The sequence below is a fragment of the Brienomyrus brachyistius genome, chromosome 2, assembly GCF_023856365.1.
Source record: "Brienomyrus brachyistius isolate T26 chromosome 2, BBRACH_0.4, whole genome shotgun sequence".
Lineage (NCBI taxonomy): Eukaryota > Metazoa > Chordata > Actinopteri > Osteoglossiformes > Mormyridae > Brienomyrus > Brienomyrus brachyistius.
In genome coordinates this window covers 39413332-39437957 of record NC_064534.1, presented here as the reverse complement: position 1 = coordinate 39437957, position 24626 = coordinate 39413332, and the positions used below count along the sequence as shown (strand labels likewise).

The window sequence follows — 24626 nt, the reverse complement described above, 5'->3', positions numbered from 1 at the left end:
AACATCGCGCTGTCAGAACACTGGGAGCTACACACACCAACAAGTCCATACTGCAGGCTGCAGCCAGAACAATTTTCTACATTCAAACATCGACGGCCTCTTCTCTCTAAAAATTCACCAGACCGCTTCTACCACCAGCAAAGAAGTTTCCATCCCTAATTCCTCTGTGATTCCCACTAACCTAAACATTAAGCTGGCATTGAAGGGTGTGAATTACCCCGGCCAATCTGTTCTTTTAAATACAGCTTTTAGCAAGTTTTGAAAGGAGAAGAGCAGAACTTGCTATGCCAATAATATCGAGTCTTCTGTGGCGAAGTGGTTTTTGCATAGAAAACAAAGCGGTCAGTTGAAGAGGAATAATATCAGTACTTTGTTTAAAACTGTGTGTAAAAAGCTGTCTCTTTATCATTAACAATAAGTTGTAAAACGTGAATGGGGAGTGACAGTCTTCAAGTTTGTGAGAAGATCGCGCCCTGGTGGAATAAAGGCACGAACAGCTTACAGCACCTAGAATTACCAGGAAGTATTTAGAGTAAAACGGTTTCTAAAAGCTGCCTTTATGAATGAGAGAAAAAAATATATATATATATAAAATAGTAAAATGGAAGGGGAGTGATAGATTTAAATTAATCGTGAAGTGGAGCGCCCCCTGTATAAAGTGAAAGTGAGAAAAGCTTACAGCCCCTGGTATTCCCAGGTGGTCTCCCATCCAAGTACTAACCAGACCCTTCGCTGCTTAGCTTCCGAGATCAGACGAGATCAGGGGTGTTCAGGGTGGTAGGGCCGCAAGCGAGAGATGCTACCAAAAACAGCCCTTTTGCATTACACGCGTCTATACATGCCAGTTAGTCCCATTGGATCCTACTCCTGGTTTTTTTTTTTTTTTATCTGACTCACACTGCAGCCCCACCATCCAATCGGCAGCGCCGGACCCACACCAAACATTCACCAAACTACTCAGCCGGCAGCCTACCACAATTATTCCATTCTTTCCACATCCGCACACTTCCTTCTTTTTAACTCCTTTTCACTACCGCACAGGTTAATCGCCGCACGTCCCCCGCCGGCAAACATTACTCCTTTGCCTACTGCATGTAGGCTTCTCTTAACGACCCTCTGTTATCAACTCCGCTAACAGCCACAAAATCTCCGCCGCACGAAGCCCACTGGTAGCTGCTGAATCACATGCTTCCCCAAAACATCGCGCTGTCAGAACACTGGGAGCTACACACACCTACAAGTCCATACTGCAGGCTGCAGCCAGAACTATTTTCTACATTCAAACATCGACGGCCTCTTCTCTCTAAAAATTCACCAGACCGCTTCTACCACCAGCAAAGAAGTTTCCATCCCTAATTCCTCTGTGATTCCCACTAACCTAAACATTAAGCTGGCATTGAAGGGTGTGAATTACCCCGGCCAATCTGTTCTTTTAAATACAGCTTTTAGCAAGTTTTGAAAGGAGAAGAGCAGAACTTGCTATACCAATAATATCGAGTCTTCTGTGGCGAAGTGGTTTTTGCATAGAAAACAAAGCGGTCAGTTGAAGAGGAATAATATCAGTACTTTGTTTAAAACTGTGTGTAAAAAGCTGTCTCTTTATCATTAACAATAAGTTGTAAAACGTGAATGGGGAGTGACAGTCTTCAAGTTTGTGAGAAGATCGCGCCCTGGTGGAATAAAGGCACGAACAGCTTACAGCACCTAGAATTACCAGGAAGTATTTAGAGTAAAACGGTTTCTAAAAGCTGCCTTTATGAATGAGAGAAAAAAAAATATATATATATAAAATAGTAAAATGGAAGGGGAGTGATAGATTTAAATTAATCGTGAAGTGGAGCGCCCCCTGTATAAAGTAAAAGTGAGAAAAGCTTACAGCACCTGGTATTCCCAGGTGGTCTCCCATCCAAGTACTAACCACACCCTACCCTGCTTGGCTTCCGAGATCAGACGAGATCGGGCGTGTTCAGGGTGGTATGGCCGTGAGCGAGAAAAACTACCAAAAACAGCCCTTTTGCATTACACGCCTCTATACATGCCAGTTAGTCCCATTGGATCCTACTCCTGTTTTTTTTTTTTTATCTGACTCACACTGCAGCCCCACCATCCAATCGGCAGCGCCGGACCCACACCAAACATTCACCAAACTACTCAGCCGGCAGCCTACCACAATTATTCCATTCTTTCCGCATCCGCACACTTCCTTCTTTTTAACTCCTTTTCACTACCGCACAGGTTAATCGCCGCACGTCCCCCGCCAGCAAACATTACTCCTTTGCCTACTGCATGTAGGCTTCTCTTAACGACCCTCTGTTATCAACTCCGCTAACAGCCACAAAATCTCCGCTGCACAAAGCCCACTGGTAGCTGCTGAATCACATGCTTCCCCAAAACGTCGCGCTGTCAGAACACTGGGAGCTACACACACCAACAAGTCCATACTGCAGGCTGCAGCCAGAACTATTTTCTACATTCAAACATCGACGGCCTCTTCTCTCTAAAAATTCACCAGACCGCTTCTACCACCAGCAAAGAAGTTTCCATCCCTAATTCCTCTGTGATTCCCACTAACCTAAACATTAAGCTGGCATTGAAGGGTGTGAATTACCCCGGCCAATCTGTTCTTTTAAATACAGCTTTTAGCAAGTTTTGAAAGGAGAAGAGCAGAACTTGCTATGCCAATAATATCGAGTCTTCTGTGGCGAAGTGGTTTTTGCATAGAAAACAAAGCGGTCAGTTGAAGAGGAATAATATCAGTACTTTGTTTAAAACTGTGTGTAAAAAGCTGTCTCTTTATCATTAACAATAAGTTGTAAAACGTGAATGGGGAGTGACAGTCTTCAAGTTTGTGAGAAGATCGCGCACTGGTGGAATAAAGGCACGAACAGCTTAAAGCACCTAGAATTACCAGGAAGTATTTAGAGTAAAACGGTTTCTAAAAGCTGCCTTTAGGAATGATAGAAAAAAAAATATATATATATATAAAATAGTAAAATGGAAGGGGAGTGATAGATTTAAATTAATCGTGAAGTGGAGCGCCCCCTGTACAAAGTAAAAGTGAGAAAAGCTTACAGCACCTGGTATTCCCAGGTGGTCTCCCATCCAAGTACTAACCAGACTGTTGGAGTTAGACTCCACCGAGTCCGTTGATGAGGGAAGGATGCAGTCTGAGGCGAAGGTTGGTTGCAAGTCAGCTCTCTTTAATGACGTCACAGATTTAAATCCGGGAGCACACTTAGATGCACAAAACAGTACATACCAAGAGTAGCTCAATATCTCTTGTCAGGGTCTGGTTTTTATAACCCAAACAGGGCGTTTACTGTTCTTGTTGGTATTTTTCCAGTTGGCGTAACATACAAGTGTTGTTTTGAAATTGCTGGCGTTAGTCCCCACACCCGTTCCCTTTTACCTTGTCTTGTTATGTTGCAATTTAGCAGCGTCAGCGACCCCCTCCCTTGTTATGTCCCCGCATGTCAAGCGTAAGCTTAATGTTACCGCGACCCTGTCAATGTACCTTCTGCTTTTCTAAATTTACTTGCACTTCGAGGAGGGCCGGAGCCCCCCTTTTTGTCCTGCCTATGTTCCAGTTCCAGTTAGTTCCCCATTCTCAGTGTGACAGAGGTTAGCACGCGGCCTAGCCCCCCTTCAATTCCCCCTTTTGATCTCTACTAAGAGATCATTACTGGTTTTAATGATTACATTGCTTTGCGCGAAAATTTGCGGTATCCCCCTTTTGATCTCCGCAAGGAGATCACTACGGGTTCTAATGATTGGATGGCTTTGTGCGAAATTTTGCGGTATCCCCCTTTTGATCTCCGCAAGGAGATCACTACGGGTTCTAATGATTGGATGGCTTTGTGCGAAATTTTGCGGTATCCCCCTTTTGATCTCCGCAAGGAGATCACTACTTACAGAGGGCGCTCCAGACTAACCAGAGACAGGCCGATGACCCCCTCCTGACACGCCTCATTGAACCTTTGGGAATCGCACAACCATACGTCATACCCCCTGTAGGAGGCATTTTGCCCCCCACAGTCAATCACGTCACAAAGGTCAAACAGGAACGTGGTGGGGGTCCCTTTCGTGTATCGCAACAGTAGCCCCCCCCACTTATCCTCGCACCTGGTCGGTGTTCCCCACGGGAGAGCCTGGGCAGTGGAAGAGAGCATGAGCATTAACATCAGCGGGTTAGTAAGGATATATATCCCACACATTACTTGTTTTCCCCCCGCAGTCCCCCTTTTTATCTTGATCATCGTCATCCTGGTCCCGATCTTTCTCTGGTGGATGAGGTGTAGTCGTCTTCTTTCAGTCAGGGGTGGACTACCCTGCTGGTTGCCTCAGGTCAGGGGATTATTCTGCCCCTACTGCTGGGACCTGAGTTACTGCCGGTTCAGCCGAACCGGGTTGCTTTGCGCTGTCGGCGAGGTCCTCCTGGATCTCGGCGAGTGATCTGCTGGGCTCTGCTACCGCTGCGCACTGGCTCCAATGGTACCAGGTTTCACCTTTGCCTTTCAGCCGCACTGCGTGAGACGTCCGTTCCGTGACTTGGAAGGGGCCGGTCCACCTGGGCTCTGACCACTTCCTTTTGATGACCTTCAGAAGGACCCACTCCGCTGTATGTGGCTTGGCTGGCTGGGCCCCTGGTCTCGTTTCCTGAACCTGCTTGGAGAAATCTGTCACCAGCACCTGTAACTCCTCATAATATGCTTTGGCCGTGCTTACCCCTCCTTGTTCAGGTTTCCCCTCGAGTCCTCCGTAGGGCCCTGGGAATTGTCGTCCTGTCTGCAACTCGAACGGAGTGAACCCTGTTCCCCGATTTATGGAGCACCTGATTGACATTAGTGCCAGGGGTAATGCCTCAACCCAATTCAATTTAGTCTGTGCACAGATTTTTGCCAATTTTTGTTTGACCGTCTGGTTCATGCGTTCCACCTTCCCCTGGGACTGAGGATGATACACTGTCCCGAATGCATGTTTAAGTCCCAACGCCCTTTCTGCCTTCTGCAGATCCTCGCTTTTGAAATGTGAACCATTGTCTGACCTCACCCTCTCGGGGAACCCATGCCTGGGTATATAGTGGTTTACTAGGAACTTCACCACCGAGGCCCCGTCTTCTCTCCTAGTGGGCCAGGCTTCTGGCCACCCTGAGAATGCATCCACACACATCAGCACATATCGCATCCCACGCACCGGTATTATCATGTCGGTGTAGTCTAGGACTATTTCCTCTCCAGTCCTATGACATGCTGGAAACTGACCCTTTTCTGGTTTTACCGTGGGTCTTGGGTTGTGCAGCGCACATATCTCACAGCTTCTCACAAACTCCTTTACCATATCCTTCAGGAACGGATGCCACCATGCTCTCAAATTGTGAAGCATCTGTCCTGTCCCCACATGCCCCACACCGTGTGCCTCCTCTATGACCTGTTGCCTAATTCCCATAGGGAGGGCTGGCTTCCCCTCCCTATTACACCACAGGCCCTCTGTTTCTATGCCCCCCTTTTCTGCCCACATGTTCTTCTCCTCTGGGGAGGCTTGCGCCTGCATGACTCGGATCCTGCTTGAGGTCAGCCTGCCCTGTCCCTCCAGTTCCTCTTCTACTGTAACCATCTGCCTGCTTACCTCATACCCCGCTGCCACTTTTGCTTCCGCATCTGCTGCTTGATTGCCTCGTGCTATCACTGTCCCTGACCCCTCATGTCCTTTGCACTTTACCACAGCTATTTTCTCCGGAAGCATCAATGCCTCCGCTAACTCTCTCATATCTGCCTCATGCTTAATCGGTTTGTTTCCTGCCGTTAAGAACCCAGCCCTCAGCCACTGGCTGAGTTCCACATGCACAGCCCCCACCGCATACGCTGAGTCTGAATAGAGGGTGACTGCTTTACCTTCGGCCAATTTTAAAGCTTCAATGACTGCCCTGATCTCCGCTCTCTGGGCCGATTGGGCCCCCTCCAGTCTCTCTGCTTTCAGTGTCCTGAATCCCAGGCCTTCCCTCGCTACCACTGCAAACCCTGCTTGCAAACTTCCACTCTCTGTTCGAAAACAACATCCATCAGTAAACCACTCCTCCGTACCTTCTATCTGTTCGGCTGCTAGGTCCTCCCTGACCTTTTCCTCTTTCCTAACCCTGGCCTCACATTCGTGGGGTGCCCCGCCCCCCATTCGATCAGCCATGTTGATGCCCTCATGGACAAAAGTGAAATGTGGTGCCTCTAAGATTTTGCTGAGCCTCTGCTGTCTTAGAGACGTCATTGTGAACGTTTGTGAGTTCACATAGGCCACCACACTGTGCGTGGTCAGGATGTGTAGGGCATGGCCCATCACAATGTGTGCTGTTTTCTGCACGGCTTTTGCCACTCCTGCCACATGTCTGGTGCATGACGGATGTCGCTGTTCTGTGGTGTCGAGTTTGGTGCTAATATACATCAATACCTTCCTCTCTCCCCCCTTTTTCTGAAACAAGACGGCGTTCACGACGTCTCCAGTTTCAGAAACATCTAAATGAAACGGGAGAGAATAATCAGGTAACGCCAAATCAGCTGCTTGAGCCAACCTCTGCTTGAGAGTGATGAAAGCCTCCTCTGCAGGTTGATCCCACGTCAGAGTGGCGCTGAGGCTCCGCAGGCCATGTGGCCGCACCAGAGCCCTCAGTGGTTGCGTCAGACCTGTGTAATCTGCAATGTAAGTTCGGCTGTATCCGGTCAGTCCCAAAAAGGACAACATGTCCTTCACAATAATTGGTTTAGGGTGACTCAGGATGGCTGACCGATGGGCCGGAGAGAGCCCTGTTCCCTTACCTGACAGGACCCTTCCCAGGAAGGACACCACCGTCCGGGCCACCTGTATCTTATCCTTACTGACCTTAAATCCTTTTTCTGCCAGCCAGAGGAGCACTGACCGCGTTGCCTCGAGTGCCGCCTCCGCTGTCGGGGCCGCGATAAGCAAGTCATCGACGTACTGGACGAGGGTGACCCCATCCGGGAGATGGCAGCCCTGCAACGACTGCTTCAACACCTGGTTGAAAATCCCAGGAGACAGAGCAAATCCCTGTGGGAGTCGCGTGTACCTGAACTGGCATCCCCTGTACGTGAACGAGAATACGTCCCTGCAGTGGGGTGCTAGTGGTACAGAAAAGAAAGCATTAGCCAGATCAATGCAAGTGAACCATGTTTGGGACGGCGTAAGATTGGTGAGAGCGACGTAGGGATTAGGAACCGGAACAGTGGGAGTCAGCAGCAGCTCATTGATAGCACGCAAGTCGTGCGCCATACGATACTTGCCTGTTCCTGCCTTCTCTACTGGGAGTATAGGAGTATTCCACTGAGAGGTGGACCCTTCTAATACACCCGCCCGTAAGAGACCGGCTACAGTCTCTGCTATCCCTTCCTCTGCCGCTGGTTTGTGTTGATATTGCTTGACCCAGAGGGGTCCAGCACTGGGGTGCAGTAGGAAGTCGACGGGCGTGCAGTCCACCAAACCAACATCAGTGGGGCTGGTGGACCACAGTGAGTCTGGCAGAGAAGCCAGTAGTGCTGCTGCACCGGGATGATCCATCTTTTCCCTACCATGGTCCCTAGACAATTGTTCATGCTGTAACCTGGCTGTGTCTGTCACCTTAGTTTGAATACAGTAGGAACTGCAGGAGGGGGAGTACGAGATTTGAGGGATCTGGGTGAGAACCCAGTCCGTAGCTGAAGTGGCTCTTTTCACCATTGGGCCTAAATCTTTAGCCTGATGCTTAGGATGTAGGGCGAGAGAGACGTGTGGCACCGCCTCCTCTCCCATCCTGTACCAGGGCAGTTGCTCAGGAGACAGGTGGACTGCTGAGGCCACCCCCTCGGGACCTACATAAATGTTTTGGGAAGCAACTTGCCACTCGTGGCCTTCCAGTTGCTCAGAAAACAGGTCCCCATACCATTCTATGGAATTTCGGTCATAAAACAATGTCACATGTGGGGGGTCGGGCGGAGGAACGTAGGGTTCCAGGAGGGAGATCCAGGAGCGCCACGCGGAGTACACCGCCAGGATACCCGCCGGGCTAGGCTGCAGGAGGCCCCAGTAGATGTCAGCCACCGGATGTTGTGACACAGGTTGCATCAGCCACTGCCCGGTGCCGCCTGTCGCTCCGTCACATGGCAGGCGGGTCCCTTCGGGGAGGGTGACAACCAAACCATCAGCATTACACAGAATTGAAGCTCCCAGCTTCACCAGCATGTCCCGCCCCAGAAGGTTCACAGGCACTGCAGCGGAGACCACAAACGGGTGTAGAAAGGTCTGTCCCCCCAACCGCACTCTCACAGGCTTAGTCACTGGCAGTTTCTGCTCCTCCCCGGAGAAGCCCACAACGGTCACTGTAGTGGTGGAAAGATGTTGTTGGTTAGGCATCACATTCAAAGTCGAATATGTGGCCCCTGTGTCCACCAAGAACGGCAGTTCTTTGTCCATGACCTTTAGGGACAGCATGGGGTCTGCCCCCCCTGCGTCCCGGGCCACCCGTGGGCACCGTCACTGGGAGGGGCCTCCCCACTCCCAGTCCTCGGATCCTGTAAGGGTGGGGTACTGCCCTCCTCCGGGAACAGCCTGTGGATTGGGTGCAGTCGCTTGTCCTGCTGGGGGTCCTCCTTGGGCCTGTCCTGCTCCGCACTCCCTGGCCCAATGACCCACAGCCCCACACCGGAAACAAGCTCCCTGCGGTGGCCACCTCTGCGACATACCCCGGCCCCATCCCCAGTTCCCGGCTCCCCGGCCTCGGCCCCCACGGCCTCTTCCCCATTGCTGGGGACCCCAACCCTGATTACTGTAGTTGGGGGTTTGTCCAACCCATGGGCCGAACTGGGGTGGTGGTGCTCCTGCCACCATCTGTCTCCCCTGCCCTTTCTTTTTGTAAGTCTGTGCTTTTTGTCTCGCTTCTCCCACCTGCAGTTTCAACAACTGTGTCTGTAAATCTTTCAGACCTCCTTCCTCTTTTGTGGCCTCGTCCCTCGCTCTCTGAAGATGATGCAACACATGTCTATCCCACACGGGGGACTCAGCGCCTGGGAGGTCAGGATTAGCTAACATAGCTGCTTTCACTTGCTCAGGGACACCTTCCAGGACCGCTCGCCGGAACCACTCCTGCTGAACCCCCGCCTGCCCCGGGTGACACCCAGTTCTCCGCGTCCAATCCTCCTTACATTTGTCCAGATATTCTCTGGGGGGTGTTTTAGACTCCCACGAAAATTTTGGCATGCTAGCCCCACTTGGGGTGGGGAACATCTCCCGCATGGCTTCCCCCAAGCCCAGCACTACGTCTGTTAGAATCACACCGTCGCTGCGAGTAAGTGTCCCTGCCATTTCCTCTATTTCCTGCAGAGAATGTTTAGTGAGGCACCTCGCAGCCACTGCTCTGAAATCACCCAAGGCCAACTTTGTTCCCTGCGTCAGCTGGTCTAATTTATCCATCCAGTGACCTCCCCCGTCTGCAGGAGGGGGCATCTTGTCTGCTAGTGCCTGCACGTCTCCTAAGGAGAACGGCTTGTATCTCTCTGGGCCCTTCTGAAGCCCCCCTTCTTAAGGGGAACTGCTTAGGCTTCAGGTTTGTTTGCTGCTTCAGGGTGCGGGACCTGAGGGTCATTCTCCCTGACTCCCTTTTACCTTGCTCTGGTCCCTCACCTTGCTCACCTTCCAAATCTATCAACACTTTCTCATCCTCATCTTCCTCACAATACCCCGACAATTCACCGATAATCTCCACTTCCCCTCTCTGGAGACGGCTCCGTTCGCGGAGAGGGGTGAGGCTGCCCCGATTACCCTGGGCCGCCTCCTCCTTTTGCTCTCTAATCACCCTTTCCTGAAACGCTGGTTTAGTTATACCTTTTCCAGGGTTCCCTTACTCTCTCCCTCGGATTCCCTAGAGATTTCACAATCTGAATCCTTTTCCTCCCCACTACAGCAATCCCCTTCTAGGAGGCTCCCTTCTCCCTGCGTTTGAACCTGAACAGTTCCACCAGTAACATGTATTACTGGACACATGTGCGCAGGGGGAGCGGTGGGAAAACCCCCACGGCTGGTGTACGCCGGGGGTTGCTTGTCGCCTTTCCCAGACCCCTGCCCAGCTGGGGCTGGGTCACAGTTGTCGTTATCTCCACTTTCCCTATGCAGGTGATCGACACACTGCCAGAAAATGGCTAGGCGAGCCCACGCTTGCCTCTCCTGCTCCTGTTTCTCTCCATTTTTTCTCCACTTTCCCTGTTGTAACCCCCTTGCTTTCTCTAGCTCACGTCCTGCCTCATCTTTCAGGTCTCTATGCTCCCTTTCCTTACGCCATAAAAGTGCTCCTAATGATTGCCTATCCTCTGGTTTGTATCCAGCACTTTTTACTGCAATACCCATATGCTTCCACGCATCTGCCGTCTCTCTCTCTCGGCCCTTTTCCTGTGCTGCTTTACCCACTGCTATTTTTAGCAACTGCATTTGTTCAGACAGAGGCTTCCACCGCCCGCGCACTGGTGGACCCCAGCCTCCGTCATCCAATTCTCTATCAAATTCGTGCTCCATGTTTTACCTTATCCGACCTACGCTTTTCCTGATCTAATAGCCCTTGCTCCTCAGGATGTGGATTCACCCACCCACACTTAGTACACCTTTTCGCTGTCACTGAGTGCCCCACCAATAAACACCACGAAAACATAAACACACACAATTATTAAGCCACGGACAACGGTGAACAGTAAACAGTAAGTAATCAATTGTAAATACAGAGAATAAATGCCTTTATGTACACCTTATCTCACACCAGTTCCCCACCAACCCCCAGTCACCAATTCGCACTAAATACACTTTATTTACACGGGTAGTTTCGAGGATTCTATACCTCCTACAATGATCCTTTTTCGGGAGGATGAACCTGACTCCTCCAGCCAAACGAGCTGCTTGGGGGTCCTATATCCCCGGGCTGCTCAGGCCCAGCTGTCCTACTACCTGCCAGCAGTAGGTGGGGTGCCAATCCACGGACGGGTCCCAGACCCTTGCCAATAGGTTCTGTGCGGGGTCCCTGACCCACCGTCACATCTGAGAGCCCTCTGTTTTATAGGGTCCCTGACCCCCTGCGAAGGCTCCTAGGTCCCAGACCTTCTATCACAGCGCTTTCCTCACGGGTCCCAGACCCTTCAACAACAATACTATTTTCAAGGGTCCCAGACCCTTCAGAGCTACACCCCCAACAAACCCTTGCCCCAATATTTGTTGACAGATCCTGAGACACTTCCAGCCACTTTTTAGGAATAGCCAATATGCAGAGTTTGATATAACAGGCTCTGCCTACCTTTTTCCCTGGGCGCCCGTGGCTGTCCGCGTCCACAAGACCTCGTCTCTGGTTCCAATTAGCACAACCTCCTCCTCATCCCGGACGAGCCCCCAAATTGTTGGAGTTAGACTCCACCGAGTCCGTTGATGAGGGAAGGATGCAGTCTGAGGCGAAGGTTGGTTGCAAGTCAGCTCTCTTTAATGACGTCACAGATTTAAATCCGGGAGCACACTTAGATGCACAAAACAGTACATACCAAGAGTAGCTCAATATCTCTTGTCAGGGTCTGGTTTTTATAACCCAAACAGGGCGTTTACTGTTCTTGTTGGTATTTTTCCAGTTGGCGTAACATACAAGTGTTGTTTTGAAATTGCTGGCGTTAGTCCCCACACCCGTTCCCTTTTACCTTGTCTTGTTATGTTGCAATTTAGCAGCGTCAGCGACCCCCTCCCTTGTTATGTCCCCGCATGTCAAGCGTAAGCTTAATGTTACCGCGACCCTGTCAATGTACCTTCTGCTTTTCTAAATTTACTTGCACTTCGAGGAGGGCCGGAGCCCCCCTTTTTGTCCTGCCTATGTTCCAGTTCCAGTTAGTTCCCCATTCTCAGTGTGACAGAGGTTAGCACGCGGCCTAGCCCCCCTTCAAGACCCTACCCAGCTTCCGAGATCAGATGAGATCGGGCGTGTTCAGGGTGGTATGGCCGTAAGCGAGAGTTGCTACCAAAAACAGCCCTTTTGCATTACACGCGTCTATACATGCCAGTTAGTCCCATTGGATCCTACTCCTGGTTTTTTTTTTTTTTATCTGACTCACACTGCAGCCCCACCATCCAATCGGCAGCGCCGGACCCACACCAAACATTCACCAAACTACTCAGCCGGCAGCCTACCACAATTATTCCATTCATTCCGCATCCGCACACTTCCTTCTTTTTAACTCCTTTTCACTACCGCACAGGTTAATCGCCGCACGTCCCCCGCCGGCAAACATTACTCCTTTGCCTACAGCATGCAGGCTTCTCTTAACGACCCTCTGTTATCAACTCCGCTAACAGCCACAAAATCTCCGCCGCACGAAGCCCACTGGTAGCTGCTGAATCACATGCTTCCCCAAAACGTCGCGCTGTCAGAACACTGGGAGCTACACACACCAACAAGTCCATACTGCAGGCTGCAGCCAGAACAATTTTCTACATTCAAACATCGACGGCCTCTTCTCTCTAAAAATTCACCAGACCGCTTCTACCACCAGCAAAGAAGTTTCCATCCCTAATTCCTCTGTGATTCCCACTAACCTAAACATTAAGCTGGCATTGAAGGGTGTGAATTACCCCGGCCAATCTGTTCTTTTAAATACAGCTTTTAGCAAGTTTTGAAAGGAGAAGAGCAGAACTTGCTATGCCAATAATATCGAGTCTTCTGTGGCGAAGTGCTTTTTGCATAGAAAACAAAGCGGTCAGTTGAAGAGGAATAATATCAGTACTTTGTTTAAAACTGTGTGTAAAAAGCTGTCTCTTTATCATTAACAAATAAGTTGTAAAACGTGAATGGGGAGTGACAGTCTTCAAGTTTGTGAGAAGATCGCGCCCTGGTGGAATAAAGGCACGAACAGCTTACAGCACCTAGAATTACCAGGAAGTATTTAGAGTAAAACGGTTTCTAAAAGCTGCCTTTATGAATGAGAGAAAAAAAATATATATATATATAAAATAGTAAAATGGAAGGGGAGTGATAGATTTAAATTAATCGTGAAGTGGAGCGCCCCCTGTATAAAGTAAAAGTGAGAAAAGCTTACAGCACCTGGTATTCCCAGGAGGTCTCCCATCCAAGTACTAACCAGACCCTAACTTGTTTAGCTTCCAAGATCAGATGAGATCGAGCGTGTTCAGGGTGGTATGGCCGTAAGCGAGAGATGCTACCAAAAACAGCCCTTTTGCATTACACGCGTCTATACATGCCAGTTAGTCCCATTGGATCCTACTCCTGGTTTTTTTTTTTTTTATCTGACTCACACTGCAGCCCCACCATCCAATCGGCAGCGCCGGACCCACACCAAACATTCACCAAACTACTCAGCCGGCAGCCTACCACAATTATTCCATTCTTTCCGCATCCGCACACTTCCTTCTTTTTAACTCCTTTTCACTACCGCACAGGTTAATCGCCGCACGTCCCCCGCCGGCAAACATTACTCCTTTGTCTACTGCATGTAGGCTTCTCTTAACGACCCTCTGTTATCAACTCCGCTAACAGCCACAAAATCTCCGCCGCACGAAGCCCACTGGTAGCTGCTGAATCACATGCTTCCCCAAAACGTCGCGCTGTCAGAACACTGGGAGCTACACACACCAACAAGTCCATACTGCAGGCTGCAGCCAGAACAATTTTCTACATTCAAACATCGACGGCCTCTTCTCTCTAAAAATTCACCAGACCGCTTATACCACCAGCAAAGAAGTTTCCATCCCTAATTCCTCTGTGATTCCCACTAACCTAAATATTAAGCTGGCATTGAAGGGTGTGAATTACCCCGGCCAATCTGTTCTTTTAAATACAGCTTTTAGCAAGTTTTGAAAGGAGAAGAGCAGAACTTGCTATGCCAATAATATCGAGTCTTCTGTGGCGAAGTGGTTTTTGCATAGAAAACAAAGCGGTCAGTTGAAGAGGAATAATATCAGTACTTTGTTTAAAACTGTGTGTAAAAAGCTGTCTCTTTATCATTAACAATAAGTTGTAAAACGTGAATGGGGAGTGACAGTCTTCAAGTTTGTGAGAAGATCGCGCACTGGTGGAATAAAGGCACGAATAGCTTAAAGCACCTAGAATTACCAGGAAGTATTTAGAGTAAAACGGTTTCTAAAAGCTGCCTTTAGGAATGAGAGAAAAAAAAATATATATATATATAAAATAGTAAAATGGAAGGGGAGTGATAGATTTAAATTAATCGTGAAGTGGAGCGCCCCCTGTACAAAGTAAAAGTGAGAAAAGCTTACAGCACCTGGTATTCCCAGGAGGTCTCCCATCCAAGTACTAACCAGACCCTAACTTGTTTAGCTTCCAAGATCAGATGAGATCGGGCGTGTTCAGGGTGGTATGGCCGTAAGCGAGAGATGCTACCAAAAACAGCCCTTTTGCATTACACGCGTCTATACATGCCAGTTAGTCCCATTGGATCCTACTCCTGGTTTTTTTTTTTTTTATCTGACTCACACTGCAGCCCCACCATCCAATCGGCAGCGCCGGACCCACACCAAACATTCACCAAACTACTCAGCCGGCAGCCTACCACAATTATTCCATTCTTTCCGCATCCGCACACTTCCTTCTTTTTAACTCCTTTTCACTACCGCACAGGTTAATCGCCGCACGTCCCCCGCCGGCAAACATTACTCCTTTGTCTACTGCATGTAGGCTTCTCTTAACGACCCTCTGTTATCAACTCCGCTAACAGCCACAAAATCTCCGCCGCACGAAGCCCACTGGTAGCTGCTGAATCACATGCTTCCCCAAAACATCGCGCTGTCAGAACACTGGGAGCTACACACACCAACAAGTCCATACTGCAGGCTGCAGCCAGAACAATTTTCTACATTCAAACATCGACGGCCTCTTCTCTCTAAAAATTCACCAGACCGCTTCTACCACCAGCAAAGAAGTTTCCATCCCTAATTCCTCTGTGATTCCCACTAACCTAAACATTAAGCTGGCATTGAAGGGTGTGAATTACCCCGGCCAATCTGTTCTTTTAAATACAGCTTTTAGCAAGTTTTGAAAGGAGAAGAGCAGAACTTGCTATGCCAATAATATCGAGTCTTCTGTGGCGAAGTGGTTTTTGCATAGAAAACAAAGCGGTCAGTTGAAGAGGAATAATATCAGTACTTTGTTTAAAACTGTGTGTAAAAAGCTGTCTCTTTATCATTAACAATAAGTTGTAAAACGTGAATGGGGAGTGACAGTCTTCAAGTTTGTGAGAAGATCGCGCCCTGGTGGAATAAAGGCACGAACAGCTTACAGCACCTAGAATTACCAGGAAGTATTTAGAGTAAAACGGTTTCTAAAAGCTGCCTTTATGAATGAGAGAAAAAAAAATATATATATATATAAAATAGTAAAATGGAAGGGGAGTGATAGATTTAAATTAATCGTGAAGTGGAGCGCCCCCTGTATAAAGTGAAAGTGAGAAAAGCTTACAGCCCCTGGTATTCCCAGGTGGTCTCCCATCCAAGTACTAACCAGGCCATTCGCTGCTTAGCTTCCGAGATCAGACGAGATCAGGGGTGTTCAGGGTGGTATGGCCGCAAGCGAGAGATGCTACCAAAAACAGCCCTTTTGCATTACACGCGTCTATACATGCCAGTTAGTCCCATTGGATCCTACTCCTGGTTTTTTTTTTTTTTATCTGACTCACACTGCAGCCCCACCATCCAATCGGCAGCGCCGGACCCACACCAAACATTCACCAAACTACTCAGCCGGCAGCCTACCACAATTATTCCATTCTTTCCACATCCGCACACTTCCTTCTTTTTAACTCCTTTTCACTACCGCACAGGTTAATCGCCGCACGTCCCCCGCCGGCAAACATTACTCCTTTGCCTACTGCATGTAGGCTTCTCTTAACGACCCTCTGTTATCAACTCCGCTAACAGCCACAAAATCTCCGCCGCACGAAGCCCACTGGTAGCTGCTGAATCACATGCTTCCCCAAAACATCGCGCTGTCAGAACACTGGGAGCTACACACACCAACAAGTCCATACTGCAGGCTGCAGCCAGAACTATTTTCTACATTCAAACATCGACGGCCTCTTCTCTCTAAAAATTCACCAGACCGCTTCTACCACCAGCAAAGAAGTTTCCATCCCTAATTCCTCTGTGATTCCCACTAACCTAAACATTAAGCTGGCATTGAAGGGTGTGAATTACCCCGGCCAATCTGTTCTTTTAAATACAGCTTTTAGCAAGTTTTGAAAGGAGAAGAGCAGAACTTGCTATACCAATAATATCGAGTCTTCTGTGGCGAAGTGGTTTTTGCATAGAAAACAAAGCGGTCAGTTGAAGAGGAATAATATCAGTACTTTGTTTAAAACTGTGTGTAAAAAGCTGTCTCTTTATCATTAACAATAAGTTGTAAAACGTGAATGGGGAGTGACAGTCTTCAAGTTTGTGAGAAGATCGCGCCCTGGTGGAATAAAGGCACGAACAGCTTACAGCACCTAGAATTACCAGGAAGTATTTAGAGTAAAATGGTTTCTAAAAGCTGCCTTTATGAATGAGAGAAAAAAAAATATATATATAAAATAGTAAAATGGAAGGGGAGTGATAGATTTAAATTAATCGTGAAGTGGAGCGCCCCCTGTATAAAGTAAAAGTGAGAAAAGCTTACAGCACGTGGTATTCCCAGGTGGTCTCCCATCCAAGTACTAACCACACCCTACCCAGCTTCCGAGATCAGATGAGATCGGGCGTGTTCAGGGTGGTATGGCCGTAAGCGAGAGTTGCTACCAAAAACAGCCCTTTTGCATTACACGCGTCTATACATGCCAGTTAGTCCCATTGGATCCTACTCCTGGTTTTTTTTTTTTTTATCTGACTCACACTGCAGCCCCACCATCCAATCGGCAGCGCCGGACCCACACCAAACATTCACCAAACTACTCAGCCGGCAGCCTACCACAATTATTCCATTCATTCCGCATCCGCACACTTCCTTCTTTTTAACTCCTTTTCACTACCGCACAGGTTAATCGCCGCACGTCCCCCGCCGGCAAACATTACTCCTTTGCCTACAGAATGCAGGCTTCTCTTAACGACCCTCTGTTATCAACTCCGCTAACAGCCACAAAATCTCCGCCGCACGAAGCCCACTGGTAGCTGCTGAATCACATGCTTCCCCAAAACGTCGCGCTGTCAGAACACTGGGAGCTACACACACCAACAAGTCCATACTGCAGGCTGCAGCCAGAACAATTTTCTACATTCAAACATCGACGGCCTCTTCTCTCTAAAAATTCACCAGACCGCTTCTACCACCAGCAAAGAAGTTTCCATCCCTAATTCCTCTGTGATTCCCACTAACCTAAACATTAAGCTGGCATTGAAGGGTGTGAATTACCCCGGCCAATCTGTTCTTTTAAATACAGCTTTTAGCAAGTTTTGAAAGGAGAAGAGCAGAACTTGCTATGCCAATAATATCGAGTCTTCTGTGGCGAAGTGGTTTTTGCATAGAAAACAAAGCGGTCAGTTGAAGAGGAATAATATCAGTACTTTGTTTAAAACTGTGTGTAAAAAGCTGTCTCTTTATCATTAACAATAAGTTGTAAAACGTGAATGGGGAGTGACAGTCTTCAAGTTTGTCAGAAGATCGCGCCCTGGTGGAATAAAGGCACGAACAGCTTACAGCACCTAGAATTACCAGGAAGTATTTAGAGTAAAACGGTTTCTAAAAGCTGCCTTTATGAATGAGAGAAAAAAAAAAATATATATATATAAAATAGTAAAATGGAAGGGGAGTGATAGATTTAAATTAATCGTGAAGTGGAGCGCCCCCTGTATAAAGTAAAAGTGAGAAAAGCTTACAGCACCTGGTATTCCCAGGAGGTCTCCCATCCAAGTACTAACCAGACCCTAACCTGTTTAGCTTCCAAGATCAGATGAGATCGGGCGTGTTCAGGGTGGTATGGCCGTAAGCGAGAGATGCTACCAAAAACAGCCCTTTTGCATTACACGCGTCTATACATGCCAGTTAGTCCCATTGGATCCTACTCCTGGTTTTTTTTTTTTTTATCTGACTCACACTGCAGCCCCACCATCCAATCGGCAGCGCCGGACCCACACCAAACATTCACCAAACTACTCAGCCGGCAGCCTACCACAATTATTCCATTCTTTCCGCATCCGCACACTTCCTTCTTTTTAACTCCTTTTCACTACCGCACAGGTTAATCGCCGCACGTCCCCCGCCGGCAAACATTACTCCTTTGTCTACTGCATGTAGGCTTCTCTTAACGACCCTCTGTTATCAACTCCGCTAACAGCCACAAAATCTCCGCCGCACGAAGCCCACTGGTAGCTGCTGAATCACATGCTTCCCCAAAACGTCGCGCTGTCAGAACACTGGGAGCTACACACACCAACAAGTCCATACTGCAGGCTGCAGCCAGAACAATTTTCTACATTCAAACATCGACGGCCTCTTCTCTCTAAAAATTCACCAGACCGCTTATACCACCAGCAAAGAAGTTTCCATCCCTAATTCCTCTGTGATTCCCACTAACCTAAATATTAAGCTGGCATTGAAGGGTGTGAATTACCCCGGCCAATCTGTTCTTTTAAATACAGCTTTTAGCAAGTTTTGAAAGGAGAAGAGCAGAACTTGCTATGCTAATAATATCGAGTCTTCTGTGGCGAAGTGGTTTTTGCATAGAAAACAAAGCGGTCAGTTGAAGAGGAATAATATCAGTACTTTGTTTAAAACTGTGTGTAAAAAGCTGTCTCTTTATCATTAACAATAAGTTGTAAAACGTGAATGGGGAGTGACAGTCTTCAAGTTTGTGAGAAGATCGCGCACTGGTGGAATAAAGGCACGAATAGCTTAAAGCACCTAGAATTACCAGGAAGTATTTAGAGTAAAACGGTTTCTAAAAGCTGCCTTTAGGAATGAGAGAAAAAAAAAAAATATATATATATAAAATAGTAAAATGGAAGGGGAGTGATAGATTTAAATTAATCGTGAAGTGGAGCGCCCCCTGTACAAAGTAAAAGTGAGAAAAGCTTACAGCACCTGGTATTCCCAGGTGGTCTCCCATCCAAGTACTAACCAGACCCTACCCAGCTTCCGAGATCAGATGAGATCGGGCGTGTTCAGGGTGGTATGGCCGTAAGCGAGAGTTGCTACCAAAAACAGCCCTTTTGCATTACACGCGTCTATACATGCCAGTTAGTCCCATTGGATCCTACTCCTGGTTTTTTTTTTTTTTATCTGACTCACACTGCAGCCCCACCATCCAATCGGCAGCGCCGGACCCACACCAAACATTCACCAAACTACTCAGCCGGCAGCCTACCACAATTATTCCATTCATTCCGCATCCGCACACTTCCTTCTTTTTAACTCCTTTTCACTACCGCACAGGTTAATCGCCGCACGTCCCCCGCCGGCAAACATTACTCCTTTGCCTACAGCATGCAGGCTTCTCTTAACGACCCTCTGTTATCAACTCCGCTAACAGCCACAAAATCTCCGCCGCACGAAGCCCACTGGTAGCTGCTGAATCACATGCTTCCCCAAAACGTCGCGCTGTCAGAACACTGGGAGCTACACACACCAACAAGTCCATACTGCAGGCTGCAGCCAGAACAATTTTCTACATTCAAACATCGACGGCCTCTTCTCTCTAAAAATTCACCAGACCGCTTCTACCACCAGCAAAGAAGTTTCCATCCCTAATTCCTCTGTGATTCCCACTAACCTAAACATTAAGCTGGCATTGAAGGGTGTGAATTACCCCGGCCAATCTGTTCTTTTAAATACAGCTTTTAGCAAGTTTTGAAAGGAGAAGAGCAGAACTTGCTATGCCAATAATATCGAGTCTTCTGTGGCGAAGTGGTTTTTGCATAGAAAACAAAGCGGTCAGTTGAAGAGGAATAATATCAGTACTTTGTTTAAAACTGTGTGTAAAAAGCTGTCTCTTTATCATTAACAATAAGTTGTAAAACGTGAATGGGGAGTGACAGTCTTCAAGTTTGTGAGAAGATTGCGCCCTGGTGGAATAAAGGCACGAACAGCTTACAGCACCTAGAATTACCAGGCAGTATTTAGAGTAAAACGGTTTCTAAAAGCTGCCTTTATGAATGAGAGAAAAAAGAAATATATAATATAGTAAAATGGAAGGGGAGTGATAGATTTAAATTAATCGTGAAGTGGAGCGCCCCCTGTATAAAGTAAAAGTGAGAAAAGCTTACAGCACCTGGTATTCCCAGGTGGTCTCCCATTCAAGTACTAACCAGACCCTACCCTGCTTAGCTTCCGAGATCAGACGAGATCGGGTGCGTTCAGGGTGGTATGGCCGTAAGCGAGAGACGCTACCAAAAATAGCCCTTTTGCATTACACGCGTCTATACATACCAGTTAGTCCCATTGGATCCTACTCCTGTTTTTTTTTTTTTTATCTGACTCACACTGCAGCACCACCATCCAATCGGCAGTGCCGGACCCACACCAAACATTCACCAAACTACTCATCCGGCAGCCTACCACAATTATTCCATTCTTTCCGCATCCGCACACTTCCTTCTCTTTAACTCCTTTTCACTACCGCACAGGTTAATCGCTGCACGTCCCCCGCCGGCAAACATTACTCCTTTGCCTACCTCTTGCAGGCTTCTCTTAACAACCCTCTGTTATCAACTCCGCTAACAGCCACAAAATCTCTGCCGCACGAAGCCCACTGGTAGCTGTTGAATCACATGCTTCCCCAAAATGTCGCGCTGTCAGAACACTGGGAGCTACACACACCAACAAGTCCATACTGCAGGCTGCAGCCAGAACTATTTTCTACATTCAAACATCGACGGCCTCTTCTCTCTAAAAATTCACCAGACCGCTTCTACCACCAGCAAAGAAGTTTCCATCCCTAATTCCTCTGTGATTCCCACTAACCTAAACATTAAGCTGGCATTGAAGGGTGTGAATTACCCCGGCCAATCTGTTCTTTTAAATACAGCTTTTAGCAAGTTTTGAAAGGAGAAGAGCAGAACTTGCTATGCCAATAATATCGAGTCTTCTGTGGCGAAGTGGTTTTTGCATAGAAAACAAAGCGGTCAGTTGAAGAGGAATAATATCAGTACTTTGTTTAAAACTGTGTGTAAAAAGCTGTCTCTTTATCATTAACAATAAGTTGTAAAACGTGAATGGGGAGTGACAGTCTTCAAGTTTGTCAGAAGATCGCGCCCTGGTGGAATAAAGGCACGAACAGCTTACAGCACCTAGAATTACCAGGAAGTATTTAGAGTAAAACGGTTTCTAAAAGCTGCCTTTATGAATGAGAGAAAAAAAAATATATATATATAAAATAGTAAAATGGAAGGGGAGTGATACATTTAAATTAATCGTGAAGTGGAGCGCCCCCTGTATAAAGTAAAAGTGAGAAAAGCTTACAGCACCTGGTATTCCCAGGTGGTCTCCCATCCAAGTACTAACCAGACCCTACGCTGTTTAGCTTCCGAGATCAGACGAGATCGGGCGTGTTCAGGGTGGTATGGCCGTAAGCGAGAGATGCTACCAAAAACAGCTCTTTTGCATTACACGCGTCTATACATGCCAGTTAGTCCCATTGGATCCTACTCCTGGTTTTTTTTTTTTATCTGACTCACACTGCAGCACCACCATCCAATCGGCAGCGCCGGACCCACACCAAACATTCACCAAACTACTCAGCCGGCAGCCTACCACAATTATCCCATTCTTTCCGCATCCGCACACTTCCTTCACTTTAACTCCTTTACACTACCGCACAGGTTAATTGCCGCACGTCCCCCACCAGCAAACATTCCTCCTTTGCCTACCGCATGCAGGCTTCTCTTAATGACTTTCTGTTATCAACTCCGCTAACAGCCACAAAATCTCCGCCGCACGAAGCCCACTGGTAGCTGTTGAATCACATGCTTCCCCAAAACGTCGCGCTGTCAGAACACTGGGAGCTACACACGCCAACAGGTCCATACTGCAGGCTGCAGCCAGAACAATTTTCTACATTCAAACATCGACGGCCTCTTCTCTCTAAAAATTCACCAGACCACTTCTACCACCAGCAAAGAAGTTTCCATCCCTAATTCCTCTGTGATTCCCACTAACCTAAACATTAAGTTGGCATTGAAGGGTGTGAATTACCCCGGCCAACCTGCTCTTTTAAAGACAGCTTTTAGCGAGTTTTGAAAGGAGGAGAAGAGCAGATAATATGCCAATAATATCGAATATTCTGTGGCGAAGTGGTTTTTGCATAGAAAACAAAGCGGTGAGTTTAAGAGGAATTATATCAGTACTTTGTTTAAAACTGTGTGTAAAAAGCTGTCTCTTTATTATTAACAATAAGTTGTAAAACGTGAATGGGGAGTGACAGTCTTCAAGTTTCTGAGAAGATCGCGCCCTGGTGGAATAAAGGCACGAACAGCTTACAGCATAATTAACAGGCAGTATTTAGAGTAAAACGTGTGTAAAAGCTGCCTTCATGAATGAGAGAAAAAAGAAATATATAAAATAGTAAAATAGACGGGGAGTGATAGATTTAAATTAATCGAGAAGTGGAGCGCCCCCTGTATAAAGTAAAAGTGAGAAAAGCTTACAGCACATGGTAATCCCAGTAGGTCTCCCATCCAAGTACTAACCAGACCCTATCCTGCTTGGCTTCTGAGATCAGACGAGATCGGGCGTGTTCAGGGTGGTATGGCCGTGAGCGAGAAAAACTACCAAAAACAACCCTTTTGCATTACACGCCTCTATACATGCCAGTTAGTCCCATTGGATCCTACTCTTGTTTTTTTTTTTTTTTTTTATCTGACTCACACTGCAGCCCCACCATCCAATCGGCAGTGCCGGAATCACACCAAACATTCACCAAACTACTCAGCCGGCAGCCTACCACAATTATTCCATTCTTTCCGCATCCGCACACTTCCTTCTCTTTAACTCCTTTTCACTACCGCACAGGTTAATCGCCGCACGTCCCCCGCCGGCAAACATTACTCCTTTGCCTACCGCATGCAGGCTTCTCTTAATGACCTTCTGTTCTCAACTCCGCTAACAGCCACAAAATCTCCGCCGCACGAAGCCCACTGGTAGCTGCTGAATCACATGCTTCCCCAAAACGTCGCGCTGTAAGAACACTGGGAGCTACACACACCAACAAGTCCATACTGCAGGCTACAGCCAGAACAATTTTCTACATTCAAACATTGACGGCCTCTTCTCTCTAAAAATTCACCAGACCGCTTCTACCACCAGCAAAGAAGTTTCCATCCCTAATTCCTCTGTGATTCCCACTAACCTAAACATTAAGCTGGCATTGAAGGGTGTGAATTACCCCGGCCAACCTGCTCTTTTAAATACAGCTTTTAGCAAGTTTTGAAAGGAGAAGAGCAGACCTTGCTATGCCAATAATAACGAGTCTTCTGTGTTGAAGTCGTTTTTGCATAGAAAACAAAGCGGTGAGTTGAAGAGGAATTATATTAGTACTTTGTTTAAAACTGTGTGTAAAAAGCTGTCTCTTCATTATTAACAATAAGTTGTAAAACGTGAATGGGGAGTGACAGTCTTCAAGTTTGTGAGAAGATCGCGCCCTGGTGGAATAAAGGCACGAACAGCTTACAGCAGCTATAATTACCAGGCAGTATTTAGAGTAAAACGGTGTGTAAAAGCTGCCTTTATGAATGAAAGAAAAAATATATATATATAAAATAGTAAAACGGAAGGGGAGTGATAGATTTAAATTAATCGTGAAGTGGAGTGCCCTCTGTATTAAGTAAAAGTGAGAAAAGCTTACAGCACCTGGTATTCCCAGTAGGTCTCCCATCCAAGTACTAACCAGACCCTATCTTGCTTGGCTTCCGAGATCGGACGAGATCGGGCGTGTTCAGGGTGGTACGGCCGTGAGCGAGAAAAACTACCAAAAACAGCCCTTTTGCATTACACGCCTCTATACATGCCAGTTAGTCCAAGTGGATCCTACTCCTGTTTTTTTTTTTTTTTATCTGACTCACACTGCAGCCCTACCATCCAATCGGCAGTGCCGGAACCACACCAAACATTCACCAAACTACTCAGCCGGCAGCCTACCACAATTATTCCATTCTTTCCGCATCCGCACACTTCCTTCTCTTTAACTCCTTTTCACTACCGCACAGGTTAATCGCCGCACGTCCCCCGTCGGCAAACATTACTCCTTTGCCTACCGCATGCAGGCTTCTCTTAATGACCTTCTGTTATCAACTCCGCTAACAGCCACAAACTCTCCGCCGCACGAAGCCCACTGGTAGCTGCTGAATCACATGCTTCCCCAAAACGTCGCGCTGTCAGAACACTGGGAGCTACACACACCAACAAGTCCATACTGCAGGCTGCAGCCAGAACAATTTTCTACATTCAAACATTGACGGCCTCTTCTCTCTAAAAATTCACCAGACCGCTTCTACCACCAGCAAAGAAGTTTCCATCCCTAATTCCTCTGTGATTCCCACTAACCTAAACATTAAGCTGGCATTGAAGGGTGTGAATTACCCCGGCCAACCTGCTCTTTTAAATACAGCTTTTAGCAAGTTTTGAAAGGAGGAGAAGAGCAGAC

The 24626-nt window shown here is 47.5% G+C and overlaps 1 protein-coding gene, 7 non-coding genes and 5 pseudogenes across 8 annotated transcripts; all 13 read right to left on the bottom strand.

Moving 5' to 3' along the window:
- Nucleotides 1-672: 672 nt before the first annotated feature.
- On the bottom strand, nt 673-791 carry LOC125731473 (5S ribosomal RNA; annotated as a pseudogene).
- Nucleotides 792-1869: 1078 nt separating this feature from the next.
- LOC125736692 (5S ribosomal RNA) lies at nt 1870-1988 on the bottom strand. Its single transcript, XR_007395966.1, has one exon. It is a non-coding gene; the product is annotated as a 5S ribosomal RNA (ribosomal RNA).
- Nucleotides 1989-3179: 1191 nt separating this feature from the next.
- LOC125719165 (uncharacterized) lies at nt 3180-9339 on the bottom strand. Its single transcript, XM_048993704.1, has 3 exons — nt 9246-9339; nt 8567-8803; nt 3180-8483 (listed from the first exon to the last, which is right to left on the bottom strand). The coding sequence occupies exons 1-3, from the start codon at nt 9337-9339 to the stop codon at nt 4354-4356; spliced, it is 4461 nt and encodes a 1486-aa protein (XP_048849661.1). The 3' UTR covers nt 3180-4353.
- Nucleotides 9340-13078: 3739 nt separating this feature from the next.
- LOC125730627 (5S ribosomal RNA) lies at nt 13079-13197 on the bottom strand. Its single transcript, XR_007390933.1, has one exon. It is a non-coding gene; the product is annotated as a 5S ribosomal RNA (ribosomal RNA).
- Nucleotides 13198-14276: 1079 nt separating this feature from the next.
- LOC125736914 (5S ribosomal RNA) lies at nt 14277-14395 on the bottom strand. The gene has a single exon (XR_007396181.1). It is a non-coding gene; the product is annotated as a 5S ribosomal RNA (ribosomal RNA).
- A 1079-nt stretch (nt 14396-15474) lies between these two features.
- Nucleotides 15475-15593, bottom strand: LOC125731298 (5S ribosomal RNA). The gene has a single exon (XR_007391584.1). It is a non-coding gene; the product is annotated as a 5S ribosomal RNA (ribosomal RNA).
- A 1075-nt stretch (nt 15594-16668) lies between these two features.
- Nucleotides 16669-16782, bottom strand: LOC125731598 (5S ribosomal RNA; annotated as a pseudogene).
- A 1079-nt stretch (nt 16783-17861) lies between these two features.
- Nucleotides 17862-17980, bottom strand: LOC125735513 (5S ribosomal RNA). Its single transcript, XR_007394808.1, has one exon. It is a non-coding gene; the product is annotated as a 5S ribosomal RNA (ribosomal RNA).
- Nucleotides 17981-19060: 1080 nt separating this feature from the next.
- On the bottom strand, nt 19061-19174 carry LOC125731511 (5S ribosomal RNA; annotated as a pseudogene).
- Nucleotides 19175-20246: 1072 nt separating this feature from the next.
- On the bottom strand, nt 20247-20365 carry LOC125734056 (5S ribosomal RNA). Its single transcript, XR_007393383.1, has one exon. It is a non-coding gene; the product is annotated as a 5S ribosomal RNA (ribosomal RNA).
- A 1076-nt stretch (nt 20366-21441) lies between these two features.
- LOC125734776 (5S ribosomal RNA) lies at nt 21442-21560 on the bottom strand. Its single transcript, XR_007394079.1, has one exon. It is a non-coding gene; the product is annotated as a 5S ribosomal RNA (ribosomal RNA).
- A 1065-nt stretch (nt 21561-22625) lies between these two features.
- Nucleotides 22626-22744, bottom strand: LOC125732027 (5S ribosomal RNA; annotated as a pseudogene).
- A 1077-nt stretch (nt 22745-23821) lies between these two features.
- LOC125731416 (5S ribosomal RNA) lies at nt 23822-23940 on the bottom strand (annotated as a pseudogene).
- Between the last annotated feature and the right edge of the window lie 686 nt (nt 23941-24626).

Excerpts from the sequence above, each read along its gene's own strand:
- LOC125719165 (XM_048993704.1), bottom strand. The coding sequence starts at position 9,339 with ATGGCAGGGACACTTACTCGCAGCGACGGTGTGATTCTAACAGACGTA. Across the intron at positions 8,804-9,245 it reads GGAGATGTTCCCCACCCCAA|TAATCAGGGTTGGGGTCCCC; the intron begins GTGGGGCTAGCA and ends CCCCAACTACAG. Across the intron at positions 8,484-8,566 it reads GCTGTTCCCGGAGGAGGGCA|GGGGGGCAGACCCCATGCTG; the intron begins GTACCCCACCCT and ends CCCGGGACGCAG.